The 19,310-nt window shown below is 50.0% G+C and overlaps 1 protein-coding gene across 1 annotated transcript in view; it reads right to left on the bottom strand.

Annotated features, from left to right (window-relative positions):
* Positions 1-12,626: 12,626 nt before the first annotated feature.
* The window catches only part of CDCA5 (cell division cycle associated 5), a 25,742-nt gene continuing 19,058 nt past the window's right edge, over positions 12,627-19,310 (bottom strand). Inside the window, exons 4-6 of the mRNA XM_084633868.1 lie at positions 13,769-13,807; positions 12,996-13,484; positions 12,627-12,799 (exon numbers count right to left, since the gene is read on the bottom strand). Coding sequence (XP_084489994.1) covers positions 12,719-12,799; positions 12,996-13,484; positions 13,769-13,807 — 609 coding nt within the window. The 3' untranslated portion in view covers positions 12,627-12,718. The remainder of the gene's footprint in view (positions 12,800-12,995; positions 13,485-13,768; positions 13,808-19,310) is intronic.

Raw genomic sequence — 19,310 nt, 5'->3', positions numbered from 1 at the left:
GGGGCGTGTGGTGGAGGCGAGGGAGGGAGGAAGGATGGGTTGCTGGCCACGTCCACCTACCCACATGTCCTCCCGCACCCACAGATGGCCTTGCATCAGCACAGCCACTCTGGGTGTGGGCGGGGACACGGGCTGGCATCTCAGATAGGAGTGAACCGGGAAAGCTGCTCTGAATTCCTGTTTCCTTCAAATGCCAGTGGTTAGGGCACCGGGCTGCTAGTCCGGACACATGGGTTCTATTCCCAGGTCTGCCACTGAGCCCCCGTGTGACCTCGGGCGGGTTCCTTACCTTTTCTGTGCCTCAGTTTCCTCTCCCACCCCTTGTCTTTTGGGCAGGGAGTCTTGTGCAGCACCTGGCACAAATAGAAGCCCTCATCTCAGTCAGGGATCTGTGCAGCGCCTGGCACAACAGGGGGCTGATCTTGGCCATAATGTGCCATTGTAACCCAAAATGTACCCTGTGACTCTGCCAAAATGGAACTGTTGTCTGGTGGGTTAGAGCAGTGGGGGCTAGGATCCTGGACTCCTGGGTTCTACCTGCAGTGCTGGGAGAGGAGTGGGGGAAGGGGGACTGGATTCAAAGGTGGCATGGTGTGAGGTTCACTGTCTCTCAGGCATGGTATATGAAGCGTATTTAGCTGCTGTCTCTCAAACCAACCTCTCCCTTCTTGTAACCAGTTCTTTGCTAGGTCCCAGGCCTCTGGTGAGGCCCTTTCCTGCTCTGGTGTCCTGGGTCTGGTCGGTGCTGGGAAGAGCCCTCTGTCTCAGCTGCATACAGCTCTCCCACTGGGGACTTGGCCAGAGCTCGCTGCCAGCATCAGGGCCTCGGGTACATGAATGTTGCTCTTGCGTGCCATAGGTCCCGGAGTTAATGCAAGCGCCACAGAACTGGGACTGACCCGAGCTGGCTTACAAGGCTCGTGTTTCTTGAGGCAGTGTGGTATGATGGGTAAGGCACTGGCCTGGGAGTCGGGTCAAGCTGGGTTCTATTCCCAGCTTTACCACTAGCGTGCTGCATGACCTTGGGCAAGTCCCTTCCCCTCCCTGTGCCTCAGCTTTGTCTCCTTCCTTTCATCATAGGAATGGCCATACTGGGTCAGACCAATGGTCCATCCAGCACAGTGTCCTGTCTCTGACAGTGGCCAGGTGCTTCAGAGGGAATGAACAGAACAGGGCCATTTTGAGTGATCCATCCCTGTCATCCAGTTCCAGCTTCTGGCAGTCACAGGTTTGGGGACCCCCGGAGCATGGAGTTGTGTCCCTGACCATCTTGGCTAATAGCCATTGAGGGACCTGTCCTCCATGAGTTTATCTCGTTCTTTTTTTAACCCTGTTATAGTTTTGGCCTTCACAACATCCCCTGGCAATGAGTCCATAGGCTGACTCTCCGTTGTGTGAAGAAGTCCTGCCTTGTGTTTGTTTAAAACCTGCCGCCTATTGATTTCATCAGGTGACTCCTAGTTCTGGAACACTTTGCTATTTGCTTTCTCCACACCTTTCATGATTTTATAGACCTCTGTCATATCTCCCTTAGTCATCTCTTTTCCAGGCAGAACTGTCCCAGTCTTTTTAATCTCCCCTCATACAGAAGCTGGTCCATCCCCCTCATCATTTTTGTTGCCCTTCTCTGTACCTTTTCCAATTCTAATATCTCTTTTTTGAGATGGGGCAACAAGAACTGCACGCAGTATTCAAGGGGTGGGCCCGAACCATGGATTTATGTTGTGGCATTACGGTATTTACTGTCTTATTATCTATCCCTTTCCTGATGGTTCCTAACGTTCTGTTCACTTTTTTGACCTCTGCAGCACATTGAACAGATGTTTTCAGAGAACTATCCACGAGGACTCCAAGATCTCTTTCTTGAGTGGTAACAGCTAATTTAGCCCCCATCATTTTGTTTGTAGAGTTGGGATTATGCTTTCCAATGTACATTACTTTGCACTTATCAACATTGAATTTCATTTGCCATTTTGTCACCCAGTCAACCAGTTTCCTGAGATCCCTTTGTAACTCTTCACAGTCAGCTTTGGACTTAACGATCTTCAGTAATTGTGGATCATTTGCAAATGTTGCCACCTACTTCTTCACCCCCTTTTCTAGATAATTTATGAATATGCTGAACAGCAAAAGTCCCAGTACAGATCCCTGGGGAACAATGCTATTTACCTCTCTCTAATAAACTGACCATTTATTCCTACCCTTTGTTTCCTGTCTTTTTAACCAGTTACTGATCCAGGAGAGGACCTTCCCTCTTATCCCATGACTGTTTACTTTGCTTAAGAGCCTTTGGTGAGGGACCTGATCAAAGGCTTTCTGAGAGCCCAAGTACACTATATTGACTGAATAACCCTTGTCCACAGGCTTGTTGACCCCCTCAAAGAATTCTAATAGATCGGTGAGGCATGATTTCCCTTTACAAAAGCTGTGCTGACTCTTCCCCAGCAAACTGTGTTTATCAGTGTGTCTGAAAAGTCTGTGTTTTACTATAGTTTCAACCAATTTGCCTGGTAATGAAGTCAGGCTCGCTGGCCAGTAAATACCAGGATCACCTCTGGAGCCTTTTTAAAAAATTGGCATTACATGAACTACACTCCAGTCACCTGGTACAGAGGCTGATTTCAGCGATAGGTTACATACCACAGTTAATAGTGCTGCAATGTTCACAACTGAGTTCCTTCAGAACACTTGGCTGATACCATCTGATCCTGGTGACTTAATTGCTGTTTATCAGTTTGTTCCAAAGCCTCCTCTACTGACACCTCAATCTAGGAGAGTTCCTCAGATTTGTCACCTGAAAGAAAGGGCGTGGGTGTGGGGATGCCCCCCACGTGCTTTGCAGTGAAGACCAATGCAACAAATTCACTTAGCTTCTCTGCAACAGCCTTGTCTTCCTCGAGTGCTCCTTTAGCACTTAGATCCTCCGGTGGCCCCGCTCATTGTTTTTTCCTGTTAGTTTTTGTGTCTTTAGCTAGTTGTGTTTCAAACTCTCTCTTGGCTTGCTCTTGTTATACTTTTACACTTGACTTGACAGAGTTTTTTGTTCCTTTCTATTTTCCTCACCAGGATTCGACTTCCAATTCTTAAAGGATGCCTTTTTGTCTCTAACTGCCTCTTGCTTTGCTATTTAGCCATGTGGCATTTTCTTGGTTCTCTTACGCTTGTTTTGATCTGGGGTACAGTATTTCACAGTCACTGTCACCATCCTGGTCATGTGGTCGGTGGTATATTCCTACTACTGTACTCTTCTTCTTCAAGGGTGGAATTTCTATCCCTAGAAAATCTATGGTACCGTTCGATGCATTTAGATTTTTCACTTTATTTGACTCTGTGCTTTCTTTCTCATATAGGGCTTTGGTGTCTATTTAAACTGTGACATCTTTGGGGCAGGGACTGTCTCTGACTGTGTGTCTGTGCAGTGCCTGGCATGGTGGGGGGATATCTTGTTTGCAGGGGGTATCTGTGTGGCGCCCAGCACAATAGAGTTTTACCAGATTTGCCCATTACTTTGGGGTACGCTCATTTATCAGGGTTACTCTTCTGGGAGGGGAGGTTCTGTAATTCTATCAATGTACTGCTTGTGGCATAGGCGCCGACTCTGTGGGTGCTCCCCATCCCAGCTCACTTCTGCTGCGCCTCCTCCCCTGAGTGCACCACATCCCACTTCTCCCCCTAGCTCCCAGCGCTTACCGCCGCAAAAGCACTGGGAGGGAGGGGGAGGAGGGGGAATGCAGCGCGCTCTGGGAGGAGGCGGGGCTGGGGCGGGGATTTGGGGAAGGGGTTGGGATGGGGCGGGGCAGGGTGGAGTCGGGGTGGGGCCAGGGGTGAGCACCCATGTGCGCCTGGAAAAGTTGGCGCCTATGTGTGTCGCTTGTGTTCTCATACGGAGCACTACTTCTGTAAGTTCCCCCCCAGTGGAGCTATCCTGCAGGACCTAGGTTCCCCAGGACTGGGTTCTCCCAGCCCCAGAATCAAACGAACACACACACATTAACAGTGTGCGTCTGAGACGACCGGGTTAATCGGCACTCCCAGGCTGACCCCTTATATGTCCCTGGACTCAGCAGACTGGGTCGAGCAGCACTTCCTAGCCACCCTCATATGCCCCAAGTTCAGCACAACCCTATCCCCACTTTCACGTTACGATTGTTCTGGTAGTAACCCACTTGATGAGCAAACACCACAGGACTTTTGGGCACTGCGGGGATCTTTTAGCTTAGGTACTAGGAGGGTTGCTGCAGAATGAATGAGAAAGCCAAAAAACACCCATGAGGGGGAGAGAGAGAGAAGCAACCAGCTTAACCATGAAAGTTATTTTTAATAACCATAGGGAAGCCAAACAAACAAAACAGTGACAATAGTAAATCTAACTTAAATTTGATTATAAAAGTCAGGGTTAGAAAACTGTAACTGATCTCAGTTCAGGGTCAGAAGGCTGTACCAAGAGAGAGAGCTGGGTTCTCACCACTCTGTGAAGCTTGATCGGGGGTCCCAGGTGGTGGTGGTAGCTGAGGGTCCGGAGTGCTGGAGACAGGCAGAGCCCCCAGCACGATCAGTCAGGAGAAGATGAAGTCCCAAGGGAACTGATGCAGATTTTGGATCTGGGCATCAGAACACTTACTTGAGCATGGGTAAGGGTTTTTGTAGGGAAAGAACAATAGTCCAAGGGAGAACACTAGGTTTGTTTGTGGGTAAAGTGATGGCTCAAGGGAGTACACCAAAGTTGTTTTGTTCAGGCTAGACCATGGAAGGTGCTCATTCCTTCTAGGGAGCTCACAATGCAATTAGGCAGCTTCACTCTTTTGGATACCAATAAAGGATTTATTACTAGAATTGGTCTGATAACTACTGAGCTGGGTGTGTGCAGGTGTGGGTTCATTCACATATGGAGTAGAGATCCCCATCATGCAGTGCTTCCCTGCTTTTCTGGTCCCAGAGTTCAGTGCGGTTCTTGCCTTGGAATTTATGTTCTCCATTCTGTATGCTAATGGAGAAGCCTCCCTGTCCCATCTCAATGCAAATGAGGCTAGGGGAGTTTCCTTAATCCTGTCACCCTTGTCCGGAGGGGTTTAGGTGTGTCTTCCACTGCCTTTTCATTGTTTTTTGTAAGTCTTTCTTCTGATCGGTTTTGGTTCAAGCAGAGGCTGGGGGTCCGGGGGGAGGTCTTTCGTTAGTCAGACAGGATGGGTACTGCACCCTGGTTCCCCAAGAACACACAGCTGATAGGTAACAAGAGCCCCGATCTCAGCTGTGGACTCTAGACACCACTGGAACACGAATAAGAAATGATGATGATAATTTGTGCTGTCATTAGTGATCTCTTTAAACTCCCCATGTTTAAGGCTGCATTGCGATAAGCACTCAGACGGCAGGAGATGCCAGAGTTCATGTTGCTGGTGCATGTGGCAGGTTCATAGATAAATATCCACTAGGGGGAGACACAGACACACATTGCTACTCATCTTAGACCTTTGCTCAGGGCTAATTTTAAAGCCTGACATGAGCCCGACTAGAGGACCAGAGCCTGATTCTGAGCACTTTGGGTAGTTCTCATACCCAGGCTGACCCAAAGCCAACACTAGCTGGTCCCGTTGGGTTTGGGTCGTGTGCGAGGGTCTAGCCGCCAGCCTGGACTCCGTTTGCTTTACTTTGTTTCCTCTGCAGAGTCGCCAGGGCTAACTAACCCCCAGCCCTGATCCCGCATCCCGGCCCAGTGCTGGCCACCCGAAGGGCTGCTGGTTCCCTCCTCCTCCCAGGTCGCTGCTCCCGACCCTGTTCCAGTGCTGCCCCTCACTCTTGGGGCTCGGCCTGGTGGGGGCTCCCCATGCCCACGATCCGACTCTGCCAGTCTCCTGCTCCTGGGGTTGGCGTGGGGGCAGCTGTGTGCCCACGCCTGCCTCCCATTGCGCTGACGCTGCTGGGCATACACACTTTGCGATGCACACAGCGCAGCATGGTGGCAGCAGCTGGCAGGAGTGGGGCATGCAGCCACCACCACGCCAACCCTCATGGGCAAGAGGGGATCCGAGGCTACCGAGCCCGTGAGGGTCGGGTTGTTTTTATACCTGCCCTGAGGCTGACACCGGCAGTCAGGTCCCATTGGGTTGCAAAGCTCTGACACGCACATCCTTAATGCTGGCCTGCTGTTACAATCCTGTGTGTCTTAATTACCCACTCACCCACTATTCCGCAAGTAATAGGAGGAGGCGGCAGTGCTGCCTAGTGGATAGCGCACTGGAGCGAGGATTCAGGACAGCTGGTTCTGATCCCAGTTCTGCCACTGTCTTGCTGGGTGAGCTTGAGGAAGCCACTTCCCTGCTCAGTGCCTCAGTTTCCCCATCAGTAAAATGAGGGTAGTGAGGCTGACTTCCTGGGGTAAAGGGCTTTGAGAGCTACAGACTGCAAGTGCTGTGTAAGAGTCAGGTATTGGTGTGCAGATGGGGCAAACTCAAGGGTACTGGGCAGTCCATTTTAAAGCAAAAACATTCACAGAATGGGGCCTTGGCAGGCACTGGCGTTTCTGCTGTTGCTCTGTTGTCAGACTGAATCTGGAGCGGAGTGTCGTGTGTGAGCTGCTGCGAGTCTGGGCAGTGCCAGGTGTAAGGGGGGCCCCAACCTTGGGTCTGGTACCCTGGATAATGATTGTGACGTCACTAAACCCGAGGCGTCAGCCCCTGCTGCTTCCCTGGTGGCGCCCCTAGAAGCACAGGGTTCTATCCCAGGGTGCAAAGCACTGCTGCTGGGCTGGATGCATTCTGGGGGCTGGGGGGTAGCAGAGCTGTGGGATTTGGGGGTGTGGGGATGTCAAGCTCCCAGGTTCTCTGGTTCCCCATCGTGGTACTGGCTGAGCACCTCACACATCTCTTATATGTGTATCTGCCCAGTCCCCCCAGTGCCATTATCCCCATATTAGGGGTGGGGAAATGGGGGCCCAGAGAGGCCAAGTGACCTGCCCAACGTCACCCAGGTAGTCTGTGACAGGGCAGGGAATTAACCCCAGGCCCAAACAGGTGCCCTAGCCCCTGAGCCATCCTTCCCTCCCATGACCCCTCCTGCAGCAGGGATGCTGTGACACTATGTAACCACACACCTTTAACTCCTAGGCAAACCCGGAGTCCTCTTCTCCCGGATGCCACAGATGCTCTTGGAAAGTCCTGTGGATCATGTGATCAGGTAATTAACTATGATGGGCCTCATCCTCAGTTATGCCACCCTGAAGTTCGACTGCTCTGGGGTGTAGATGGGCTCCTGGGGATTCCCCCCCTCAAAGGGGGAGGGGCCTTCCCAAGGGGTGTAGAACTGGTGTAAGGGGAGTGCACTGCGCCCTGGCTACTCTATCCCACTGCGGGCCATGGGAAGGCTGCTCCAGTTCATGCTGAGGAGGGCAAAGATTAAGGCCCTGTCTACACTCAAACCAAGTCCATCCCCTCCCAGTTAAGCTGACCTCACCCCCTGGCATAGACATGGACGTAGCTACTGCTTCTCTGGGAGGCAGATTAACTGAGAGACCCTCCTGTCGCTGCAGCAAATGACATGCTACAATGGCCGAGCCGTAGCGCTTTGGTGTAGACAAGTGTAGGCAAGACCCTAAAGCCACCTTCTCCCTGTCCCAGCTGCAGGGACAGTGCAACTGAGAAATCGGTTTTAAAGAGTGGGGAGACAGTGACTGGGCCTCAGGACACCTGGGTTCTGTTCCCACCTCTACCACTGACCTGCTGTGTGATGACTAGAGCAAGTCATTTTATCACTTGCTGCCTCAGTTTCCCCTCCCACCCTGTGTCTGTTTAGGCTGTGAGCTCTTCAGGTCAGGGACTGTGGGTCTGTCCAGCATGATAGGGGCCCCGAGCTCCGTTCAGCTCCTAGGAGCTACCAGAATACAAATAATAAATGTGCTCTCAGGACAGAGTTATGTTATCTGAGGCCATTCCCTAGCTTTTAACTCTGCAGCCTTCATGCAAGGGGCGGTCTGGTATTGCCTTGGCTGGTTGGTCATTTCAAAGAAAAAAGTTTTCCCAGATCCTGGAATTATTTGGCTCAACAGCCCTGAACTAGCGTGTGCAGTGTGACAGACGGGCACTGAGGGTGGCACTGCCCACTCCATGAGGTGGGGGGAACCTCCTGCATTGGTGTAGGCTGCACACTATGCAAGGGACGTCTCCCATGTGCCAAGATGCAGCCACATCTGGGCTGGGGCATAGGGGCTGTTTGAACAATCACAGCAATGGTGCACAAGAGTCCAGGGCAGGAAGGCAGCTGGCATGGTGTGACGTGAGGGGCTGTCTCTGCTTTGTGCTGTGCAGAGGTTAATACGCTGATCAGTCTGGCCTGCCCTAGGGCCCTGGTGAAAATAACATCATGAGGGAGACAGTCATAGTTTGGAGAGCAGCCCTGGTGTGGGGGTGGGACTGAGTCAGACCCACTGAGGTGAGTGACAACCCCTCCCCCACACACCTTGTTTCTCCTGTTAGCCAGATCCTTCTCCAGGCCTGCTGCGCCTCCTGCATTAGTTACAGCCCCCCAGCTCAGTGATCCATGCTCCTCGCTAGCTGGGGCTGTTTATAACAGGGATCCCTTGCTCTGGTAGCCGCTCTGGGGTGGGTTTATTGAGCTAGAGGGATGAGTTTACAGCCCCAAACAAAGCATCTCATGAGTCTGATCAGGGATGAATGTTGGAATAAATAAGGACTCTGTGCACACATATCCCTGTGATCCCCAGTCACTTGCACTCACACTCCCCGCAACCCACTTGGTCTCTCTCCCACCTGTAGATGAACTAGGCCCAAGGACTCAGCTGCCATTTCCACCAGGAGGGGACCAGCCTGGATTCCTCCCCAAAACTTTTCGGGCACAAGCTAAACATGGATTCCGCCTCTGTTGCCAGAGTGCAGCGTTCAGTGCCCCGCCCAATCGATATCATGTGATCCCGCTGCCCCCAGCAAAGATACAGCAAGGTTAGAGTCAGCCTCCATTGGCTTCCTGGGTAGGGATCGATGGGGCATGGATTTAATCAGCTCTTAAACAAGCAGTTGGGGAATACAGCTGCGGGGCGGGGGGCAGTGACAGTGAGTTGGTAGCAGCAGCAGCCTCCCCCCAAACTCCTCACCACTGATAGCCCCCCCATTCCCCTCTGCACTGCAAGGACTTTCATGCCATCAGTCCATCTCCCCCCAACCCCCCGGAAGTTTTTGTTGGGTGATGTGATCGTGCTGCTTTGCACCCATGGGGAGGTGGGCTGTGGCTTCTGGCCCTGTGGGGATCTAGGGGCTGGGCAAGGGAAATCTCAGCTGGGGGTGTGGGAGTGCCGGCGTTGCAACTCATGTTGTGCCGTAGCCTCACCCGTATGCTGAAGCGTCAGTGATGCCTGCTTCACCCCTGTCACTCTGATGCGGAGTCCGGCCTCCCCTCCTGTGCTGGGGGCAAGTGGGCTCGACAGGCCTCGTGCTGCTACCCATGGCAGGGATCCAGTCCCCCAGCTTTCCATAGCACCAGGGCCTCGTGCTGCCCGGGGCTTTCCATGGGGCAGTGGTCAGGGTGGGTGCACACGTGTGGCTGCACTGAGCCCAGGGGTGAAAAAGCAGCATGGCAGGGAGGCTGGGCAGGAATAGCTGCGGGGCTGTGAGGCTCCCTGCGCGGCTGGAGACAGGCAAAGGGGGGTGGGAATCAGCCGGGCTCCCTGCAGCCACCCCCCCCCCCCCCGTGATCAGGTGGGGAGCTGGACGCTGAGATTTCAGGGGTGGAGAGAGCTGGTGGCGGCGCATACAGGATCGGGCCCCTCTCTGCACCCCAGGCGCTCCCTGTGCAAGGTGCCCCGTGTAACAGCAGCCCCTGGGCCGGGCCGGGCCGGGCGGGGCGGGGCAATGCTCCCGTGGCGTGGCGTAGAGCAGCCCCAGCCCCAGCCCCCTCTCTGCTGCCACCTGGTGGCTTCCCGTAAGCAGCCGAACCAACCGCCTCGGCGGCGGGAGGAAAATACTGGCACAAGCGTTGCCGGGCACGACTACGTCTTCCGCGCATGTGCCGTAAAACAGGGCGTGGCTAGTCGCCTGTTGGTCCTGGGTGTCGCCAATGGGGAGGCAGGAGCTGGGATCAAACCCGGACGTGGCCTCCGGGCGCGTGGGCAGCCTCCGGAAGAAAGGAGGCGAGTGAGCCGCGGGCGGGTCTGGGCCCGCCTCGGCTCGCGGGTGGGGCGGAGGCTGGCGCCGCGGCCGATGTCGCTGATTCGCCCCCCAGGGCCCCGCCCCGGAGGAGGCTGCAGCGCGCGGCAGCAGCTGCGGGGCCCCGCCTGCTGGGCGGCCTGGCGCTGGGCAAGGGGGTGCGCGGCAGCAGCGTTCCGGGGAGACCCGCTTTCTGGGAGTGGGGCGTCGCCAGGGCTCACAAAGAGCTGAAATAAAAAAGCTGCCCTGCCTTTCCCAATAAGCCCAAGCCCAAGCCCTGGCCGAGGGAGGGAGGGAGGGGTGTTTATACAAATGCCATAATTTTTGCACTATTAATTGCCTTAATGGGGTACAGTGGGCCCCTACCGGTACTGCAAGGAGTGCCAGGGGAGAGGGAGAGAGGCAGGACTTGCATCCCGCCTCTGACAGCAGCAGGTTACAATACACAGGTTACATTAATTACTTGAGATATGCAAGATGCACAGAGTTCCACATAGTACAGTGAGTCTCATTGAGAATTATGTTTTCCAATGAGCAGGTAGCCCTTGCCCCCTTCTATCCAACTCCAGGGAGGCCACTCCACCATTAATCTCCAGCTGCCTTACTGAGTCCCTGACTGTACTCAAGTATTAATAGGTGAAAAACAAAACAAAAAAAAAACAATTGAAATTTATTAAATATTTTTGGGTGTTTTTTCTACATTTTCAATATTGATTTCAATTACAACACTAATATAAAGTGCACAGTGCTCACTTTATATTATTATTCTTGATTACAAATATTTGCACTGTAAAAATGATAAAAGAAATGTGTGAGGTGAACTGAAAAATACTAAGGACTGAAGTGCAATCTCTTTATGGTGAAAGTGTAACTTACAAATGCAGATTTTTTTTCAAGTTACATAACTGCACTCAAAAACAAAACACTGTAAAACTGTAGAACCTACAAGTCCATTCAGTCCTACTTCTTGTTCAGCCAATCGCTGAAACAAGTTTGTTTACATTGATGGGAGATACTGCTGCCTGCTTCTTGTTTACAATGTCACCTGAACTTGAGAACAGGCGTTCGCATGGCACTTTTTGTAGCTGGTGTTGCAAGGTCTTTACATGCCAGATATGCTAAACGTGTGTATGCCCCTTCATGCTGCAGCCACCATGCCAGAGTACATGCTTCCATGCTGATGATGCTCGTTAAAAAAAAAGTGTCAATTAAATTTGTGACTGTAGTCCTTGGCGGGGGCAGAATTGTATGTCTCCTGCTCTGTTTTACCCATTACTCGCATTCTGCCATGTATTTCATGTTATAGCAGTGTCGGATGATGACCCAGCACATGTTCATTTTAAGAACACTTTCACAGCAGATTTGACAAAATGTAAAGAAGGTACCAATGTGAAATTTCTAAAAATAGCTACAGCACTCGACCCAAGGTTTAAGAAACTGAAGTGCCATCCAAAATCTGAGAGGGACGAGGTGTGGAGCATGCTTTCAGAAGTCTTAAAAGAGCATCACTCTGATGTGGAAACTACAGAACTCAAACCACCAAAAAAGAAAATCAACCTTCTGCTGGTGGCATCTGACTCAGATGATGAAAATGAACATGCATCAGTCCGCTCTGCTTTGGATCGTTATCAAGCAGAACCCATCATCAGCATAGATGCATGTCCTCTGGAATGGTGGTTCAAGCATGAAGGGACAGATAAATCTTTAGCGCATCTGGCACATAACTGTCTTGCGACACTGGCTACAACAGTGCCATGCAATCGCGTGTTCTCACTTTCAGGTGACATTGTAAACAAGAAGCAGGCAGCATTATCTCCTGCAAACTGTAACCAACCTTGTTTGTCTGAGTGACTGGCTGACCAAGAAGTAGCACTGAGTGGACTTGTAGGCTCCAAAATTTCACATTGTGTAGGGGGGGAATTGAAAAATTTTTTGTTTTGTTTTTTACAATGCAAATATTTGTAATAAAAATAAATATAAAGTGAACACTGTACACTTTGTATTCTGTGTTGTAATTGAAATTAATATATTTGAAAATGTAGTAAACATCCAAAAATAAATTTTATTCTATTGTTAACAGTGCGATTAATTGCACTATTACTAGTGATTAATTGCTTGCCAGCCCTAAAATTTATTAAAGATGTTTAGATGTTTTTCTACATTTTCGTAACCAGCAGCATTATCGTCTTTGCTTAGCTGAAGGACTGAGTGGACTTGTAGACTCTAAAGTTTTACACTGTTTTATTTTTGAATGCAGTTATTTTTGTACATAATTCTACTTTAGTAATTCCAATACACTTTGAATTGTGTTGTAACTGAAATCAATATATTTGAAAATGTAGAAAACAGCCAGAAATAGTGAAATACAGGGTATTCTATTATTGTTTAATAGAGCGATTAATTTTTTTAATTGCTTGACAGCCCTAGTAAGCAATACATACCAGAATCTATAGAGCAGACTTCTAAAGAGAGACAGACAGACAAAACCACTTTATTAATTTTTAGAGTGAAAAAACAACACGTCAGCTCTATGTACAAAAGAATAATGCAGGTTACTGGGAGAGGCTTCATTCCACAAGAAGATCAAACTGCTCTGCTTCTTCAAACTCTGCATTCATCTGAGCAGCCCATTCATCCAGTTCAGATTTCTAGAGCAGAGGAAGTAAAAAACAACAGAAAAACTGTAATTATAACAAGCACAAGCTGATTGATACAGAGTAGCTAACAGAATGCAGGGGTCCCTGCCCCAAAGATCTCCCCATCCCTCAACTAGAGCACTTGAGTGATACCAGAATTCCCAATCTCATTCCCTTGAGGTCTCCCATCCAAGCTGGCAGTACTCACATCTATCTGGGGGATCCTCCTTTTCTTCCGTTTCTCTTTGGGAAAGGAGATGCCAGGAATGTTTGTGTCCCATTCCTTAGTGGAGCCCAAGGCACTGGGCTCCACTGGAGTCTCCTGGGCAGGGGAAACCTTACCCACTGGAGACACATCTGCCAGTGCATCAGGCACTAGGAACTTCTCAAAGCCAAAGAGCGAGCACTTCTTCTGCAGGCCATGGGCGAATGTGGGTGTTGACATGTCCAAGCTGGGTGAGGCATCCAGACGGCTGTAGGATCGGCGCACTTTCTTAGACATCAGAACATCCCTCTCATCCTGGGGAGGAGAGTCACATACATTGATGCTAACTGTAGACAGGGCAGCCTTCTCCACCAGGCCTGAGGCATTGGCAGGGAGAGATGATGTTAAGACTGGGTTAGCATCAGTGCTTCCACATCCTTTGGCCTCGCTGCTTTCCACTGGGAAGTTCTCCTTTCCTGCCTTCTGGGAGATCTGCAAGGAAAGGAGATGGAGTTTATCCCTTCTTCTCCCTCACCAATACAGCTAATCTGTGGATCTCCCAGCCACCCGCACTCCTCACTGGCGGGGCCAATGGACACTTCAGTCTCAGGGCTGTCTAAAGGAAGTAGCTCAGCCCATATTTACTTTAAGTTAAAGCAGGTCTGTAAAAGTTCAAAGTCTGCCAAGTCTGAGGCTAGTGCCCTAAGTCACTGGTACCATCCTTCCCCTGATATCCAATATACTAGCAGAACCCAAAGGAGAACATAGACACTTACCCTGGGGCTGCGCCGTGGAGTCAAAGCAGTACCAGTCATCTTGGAGGAACAAATGAATTACAATTAGTGTGTAGCCAAAGGGCTGTGGGAGGACAAGGGGAAGGACATACAGAGCATGGACACTCTCATGGTGTGTTTAGAAATACCAGACTCAATGCTACTTGTTAGGACACTCATAAAAATCAGACCATTTCCCAAACATCTAATGTCTCAGTTCAGAACTTGACACTCTTATCCCTCAGAAGGGGGTGTCTGGGATGAGAGATGTGCTCAGCAACACATAGGGAATGTAGCTCGACAGGCTGTCAGGTACATAATTATGCCATATCACCACAGTGGGGCTTTTCATTTTACTCCACACCAACTTAAGGAATCAAGGATTAATCACTGAAACAAACATTTCAAGGTTACAATAGAGGTTACAATAACTTATGCATGTGGTTTGTTCTGCTTCAGTTAAAGCAACAGCAGGCTGGAAGGCAAAAGGGAAATTAATGCAACTTACATCAGCCAAACAAGTCACCTCAGCCACAAAAATGCCTTACAGTGGGATACAAACTAAACTGACTGAGCTCTTTATCAAAAAGATGGAGGAGTTACTTACCTGGTATAGTAAACTGAATTCTTTGAGATGTCTCCCTAGGGGTGCTCCATGCTTGCACCCCAGAGACCCTTGTGCCCAGATATGAGGGTATATAAGGAGGGGTATACCTGACACCACTCCAGTTCCTTCTCAACCACGAAAGTCCCAAGAAAGAGACTCTGAGGCCAAGGGGAAGGAGAGCAGGTAGTGGATCACCCACAGGGAGATACATCTCGAAGTGAGGCCCCAGTGCGAGGAAGTGGATTCAGTACTGCTCAAAGGACAGCACCACCAAAGGCTGTATCAGTCCTGGAATAGGGCACAAGAGTGTAATGCTGGTAAAATGTGTGCGGCAAAGACCAGGTGGTGGCCTTGCAGATGCCTGAGATGGGTCAATTTTTGAGAATGGCTACAGAGGTAGATTGAGCCCTGGTGGTACAAGCAATAACTTTTGGAGTGTAGGATGAACCCCTGAAAACTCATAGAATGATAGAACACAACCTGCAAATCGCATGGACAGTTTTTGGGTGGAGATTGGATGTCCCTCCATTTGTTCTGCAACAGAGATGAAGAGTCCAGGGGAAACCTGAAAAGGGCCTAGTCCTGTCGAGGTAAAAGGCAAGAAGTAAAGTGAGGTCTCATGGCAGAGTTAGTTCCTTGATAGGTGGGAAGATGTTGAATAGGCCTTTGATAAATCTTACAGTGGTGGGGTGGGGCAAAGACTGAGAACCCTTCTCTGGAAAGGTGAGAAGCTGTGAGGGCAGCTAGGTAAACTTTGATGGAGCTCAGCAGTAAGTCTGTGGTTTTTAAATTCAGCAGGTAATCGAGATTGTGAGCTAAAGAGCATTTTGGTTCTAAAGAGCATTTGGGCTGCAGAAAAGCACTCACACCTGTATGCAATGTGATAGGCACCAGTACCATAGTTTTATGGCTTTGGTGCACAAGGACTGGGATCTTGCTCCTCCATGCTGATTGATGTAATACACTGCTGCGCTGTTGTCCTTGATGTATAGTAGGAAGTGATGGCAAGTGTAACTGACTGTTCTGAGCTCCAGTATGTTGATATGGAGGGTGGTCCTTTTGCCCTGAACTGTGAGGTTTTGGGAGCGTACGCCCCAACATGTGACAGAGTCATCTGTGGTGATGATCGTTGAAGAATGCTGAAGAAACAGAACTCCCATGCACACTTTTTGTGGGTCCTTCCATGAGTTCAGAGAATCAAGACCCTTCCGAGGTACGGACGCCCACTTGGATAGGTTGTGTCTGTAGGGGGTGTCGATGGTTCTCAACCATGCTTGAAGACACTGAAAATGGGAGTTGTGAACATACAGGCTTCCCCATGGTCCAGAAGTTTAGGAAATCCTCGTAGTGGTTAGTGGACTCTGTTGGATTATTGAAACAAGGTTGGAGACAGGGGTGAATCTGTCCCTGGACAAGTATGCTCTGGTGGAAGGAGTCCAAAGTGGTCCAGATTAAGTCTATATGTTGTGTGGGTGTTAGGGTAAATGTCTCCATGTTGAGGTGGAGACCCAGCAAGTGAAACAGAGACGGTCTTCCTGGTTGCACTCTGTGCTTTGAGAAGGGAGAGGCCTTTCAGGAGCCAGTCAGCTAGGCAGGAAAAGATGATGATGCCAATATGGCAAAGATAGGCTGCCGTGGCTGACAGAACTTTGATAAAGACCCTTGGGGGGCAGCGGGGGATGGTGGAGAGGCCAAAGAGTAGGATGCAATGCTGGCAGTGGTCCTTGCCTACCACAAAACATAGGATTTGTTTGTGCAAGGGATGAATGCCACCATGAAAATAAGGTAGAGGGAAACAAACCAAACTCATCTCCCAGATTCAGAAAGGGAATTGTTGCTCGGGTCATCATACTGAACTGTTGGGAGCAGATGAAGATGTTTAAAGTCCTGAGGTCTAGAATTGGTCTCCTCCACCCACCTACCCCCATTTTTCTTCAGGACGAGGAAGTACTGAGACTAGAGCCCTTTCCCAATGAAGGCCAGTGGGACAGGTTAGATCATCCCCAAAACTAGGAGGGACTGTACCTCTTGCCTTACGAGGTCTTTGTGGAGGGAGGTAAAGGGGTCCCTGAAGAGGGACAGGGAGTGGGAAAGAGCTCAACTGGATGGAATAGATTATGGAAATTACTTCTAGGATCCATCTGTCCAAGATGATGAGCTCCCAGGAAGGTAGGAAATGGAGGGGAATAGATGCAACATAGGATCTGGAGTGGGAAGTAGTTTGTGATCCTCACCCAACTGGTCACAATGGACATTTTGAAGTCATTGCTGGCTGGGACGTTGCTGATGGAGAAGGCCCTTTCTTAGGGAATTTGTGCTTCTTCCAGGGAGGTCTCATGGGAATTTGTGCTTCTTCCAGGGAGGTCTCCTGGTAGTGGACTGGGCGAGATCGTTGAGCCACCTGTGACTGGCTGTATTTTCTTTTCATTGCAGGTGTACATAGAGATGCCCAGAGATTTTAGTGTCGCCCAGGAGCCCTTGAGAGAATGGAGGGACCCATCTGTGGCATCACTAAACAAACTGAGGTCACTAACAAACAAAAGGAAGGTCCTTTACAGTATTTTGTACCTCCTGGAGATGGCTGGAAGACCGTAGCTAGGAAGCTGGGCTTATGACTACTGCTGTAGTCAGGGAACGTACAGCTGTGTCAGTAGCATCTAGCGAGGCTCGGTGAGATGCCTTAGCAACTGTCCGACCTTCTGCAAAGAGGACCTGAAATTGTTCTCTGTGCTCCTGAGGCAAGTGTTCATTAAATGTTGAAATTTTTGAATAGACAGTCAAGTCATATTTAGCCACCAGGACTTGATAATTGGCCACTCTGAACTGCCAGAAGGCTGAGGAGTGCTTCTTAGGGTCCAGAAGCTCCAGTCCTTTTTAGATCCTTATCAGTCGTTGTGGAACAGAACTGATGTTGCCTGGTCTGTTTGTTAGCATCCTCCACCACCAGAGAACTGGGAATCAGGTGGGAGAAAAAAACACTCAGTTCTGCGGGGAGGAGGATGTGATACTTTTTGTCAGCTTGTTTACACATAAGTGGGACAGTGGCTTCAGTTTGCCACACCATCCATGCTGAAGTAATGATGATCCTGATGTGACCTCTTTTGGGATGGGACCCTTTAGAAAGGGTCACCTAAGGATTCCGGTAAGCCCACTGTGGTGGGACTCCAAGGTTGTTCTTGCCATGGTAACTGGGTGTACTTCCTGCTATGAGCTCCTTCTTCAGCATGAATCTCTAAGGAGGGAAAGGTGGAGAAATCATATACAGACACTTTTGAGTCAGATGAGGCGTCATCCTCTATATCCATTGGGGGGTGGTCAGGGGTGTGGGTACTGGTGGTCAGGGCAGAACTAGGCCCTGGGAAGAGACCTGAACTTGTGTCAGTACTGTGGCTAGAAAGGGAGGCTGGTGAGGTGGTGCCGGAGAATGTTATAACGGTACCAGCTGAAAATATTTCTCGGAGCCCTCAAAGATTGCACAGGGAAAGTGTCGGTACCAGAGAGTGAGTCACCATTGAAGAAATGGACGGAGGGTAAGTAACAGTGGGGAGTATCTCTCAGTACCTCTTAATAACAGTGATTTGGGCTCTTTGAGGATTCAGAGGTCCTCATAACATAGGAGCCTGGATGGTACTGGGGTCTGCAGATGTGGTTCCTCAGGAGTAAGAACACTGAGCGGTACCAGAGACTGCACCAAAATAGGTACAGTACACTTTTTGCTTCTGGCTATGGAAGATGGTACCGACGAGGACTTTGCCTTTGTTCAGGCTTTTGGAGGCACTGAGTCGGGTGGCAATGCTGGTGCTGCTGTAGATGGCCTCTCAGTATGTGATGTGGTCGGCTTAGTTGGTAACAAGGTTGCGGTACTGGAGGGAATAGGAGCCTCAGCAGTACCCGTACCGGGACATGAGGTCTCCTGAGACACAGACTGAGGAGGTGACTTTCCCCTTTCCTTGTCTGGCAAATGGGGTCTTCTCTTCTTGGAGGACCTGGGGAGTACCCCAAAGTGTCCAGGGTCTTTGCTTACCACTGAGGTGAAGGTGGTGGGTGGAACTGATGTATGGGGAGTGACTCGCCCCCCACAAGTCTCAGAGAGCACTCCATAATTAGGAGTTTGTCTGTACTCCCTCAATTATTTAGATCTGCTTTTAAATCCTAAACAGATTTCACATGTAAAGGGAACGTGGGTTTCTCCCAGGCAGTGGAAGCAGCTTGATTGTCTGTCGCTGTGGGGGAAGGACCTTTGGCAGGTCTGGCAAGATTCAAAGCCCAATGTCTTGGGCATAATCCACAGTCAAGGCCATGGATGAGGCCCAGGGGAAAAAAAACCTGAGGGCCCAAAATGGGCAAAATGCGGCGAGTGGACACCCCTCAAACCACAAGCTGGAGCTAATAGAATAAAAATAAATAACTAAGAAAAAACTAAAAGGAAAATGGTATAAGAAAGTGAAGTGCAGCGAGACACGTAGTTCAGCTACCAGACACCGTGATGCTCCATCGCAAGCCACAGACGGAGGAGAAGGAACTGGAGTGGCAGCAGGTCCATCTCCCCCATATACTCTTGTAATGGGCACGAGGGTGTCTGGGGTGCGGACCCACGGGCACTGTTGACAAAAATCTCCAGTGAAGAGCGCATGGGCGTGTACATATCTGGACATGGAGCACCTATAGGGATGCTTCTTGAAGAAGAACAAGAGGTGACTCAATTACGGCATATAAATACCTTCACCAGGAAAAAAATCCCAGGTACTACAGGGTTCTTTAGCAGCCTAGAGGAGAAAGGCAGAATAAGAACCAATGGCTGGAAGTTAAAGCCAGACACAATCCAATTAGAAATGAGCCACCCCCTCCCCTTATTCTTTTTTCAAATAGAAGGTGATTAACTGGAACAAACTCTGAAGGGAAGTGGTGGATTCTCCATCCCTTGATGTCTTTTCTGGA

This window comes from Lepidochelys olivacea (assembly GCF_965140295.1).
Source record: "Lepidochelys olivacea isolate rLepOli2 genome assembly, chromosome: 7".
NCBI lineage: Eukaryota > Metazoa > Chordata > Testudines > Cheloniidae > Lepidochelys > Lepidochelys olivacea.
Note: the sequence above shows the minus strand (reverse complement) of the source record. Positions and strands in the feature narration are given on the sequence as shown.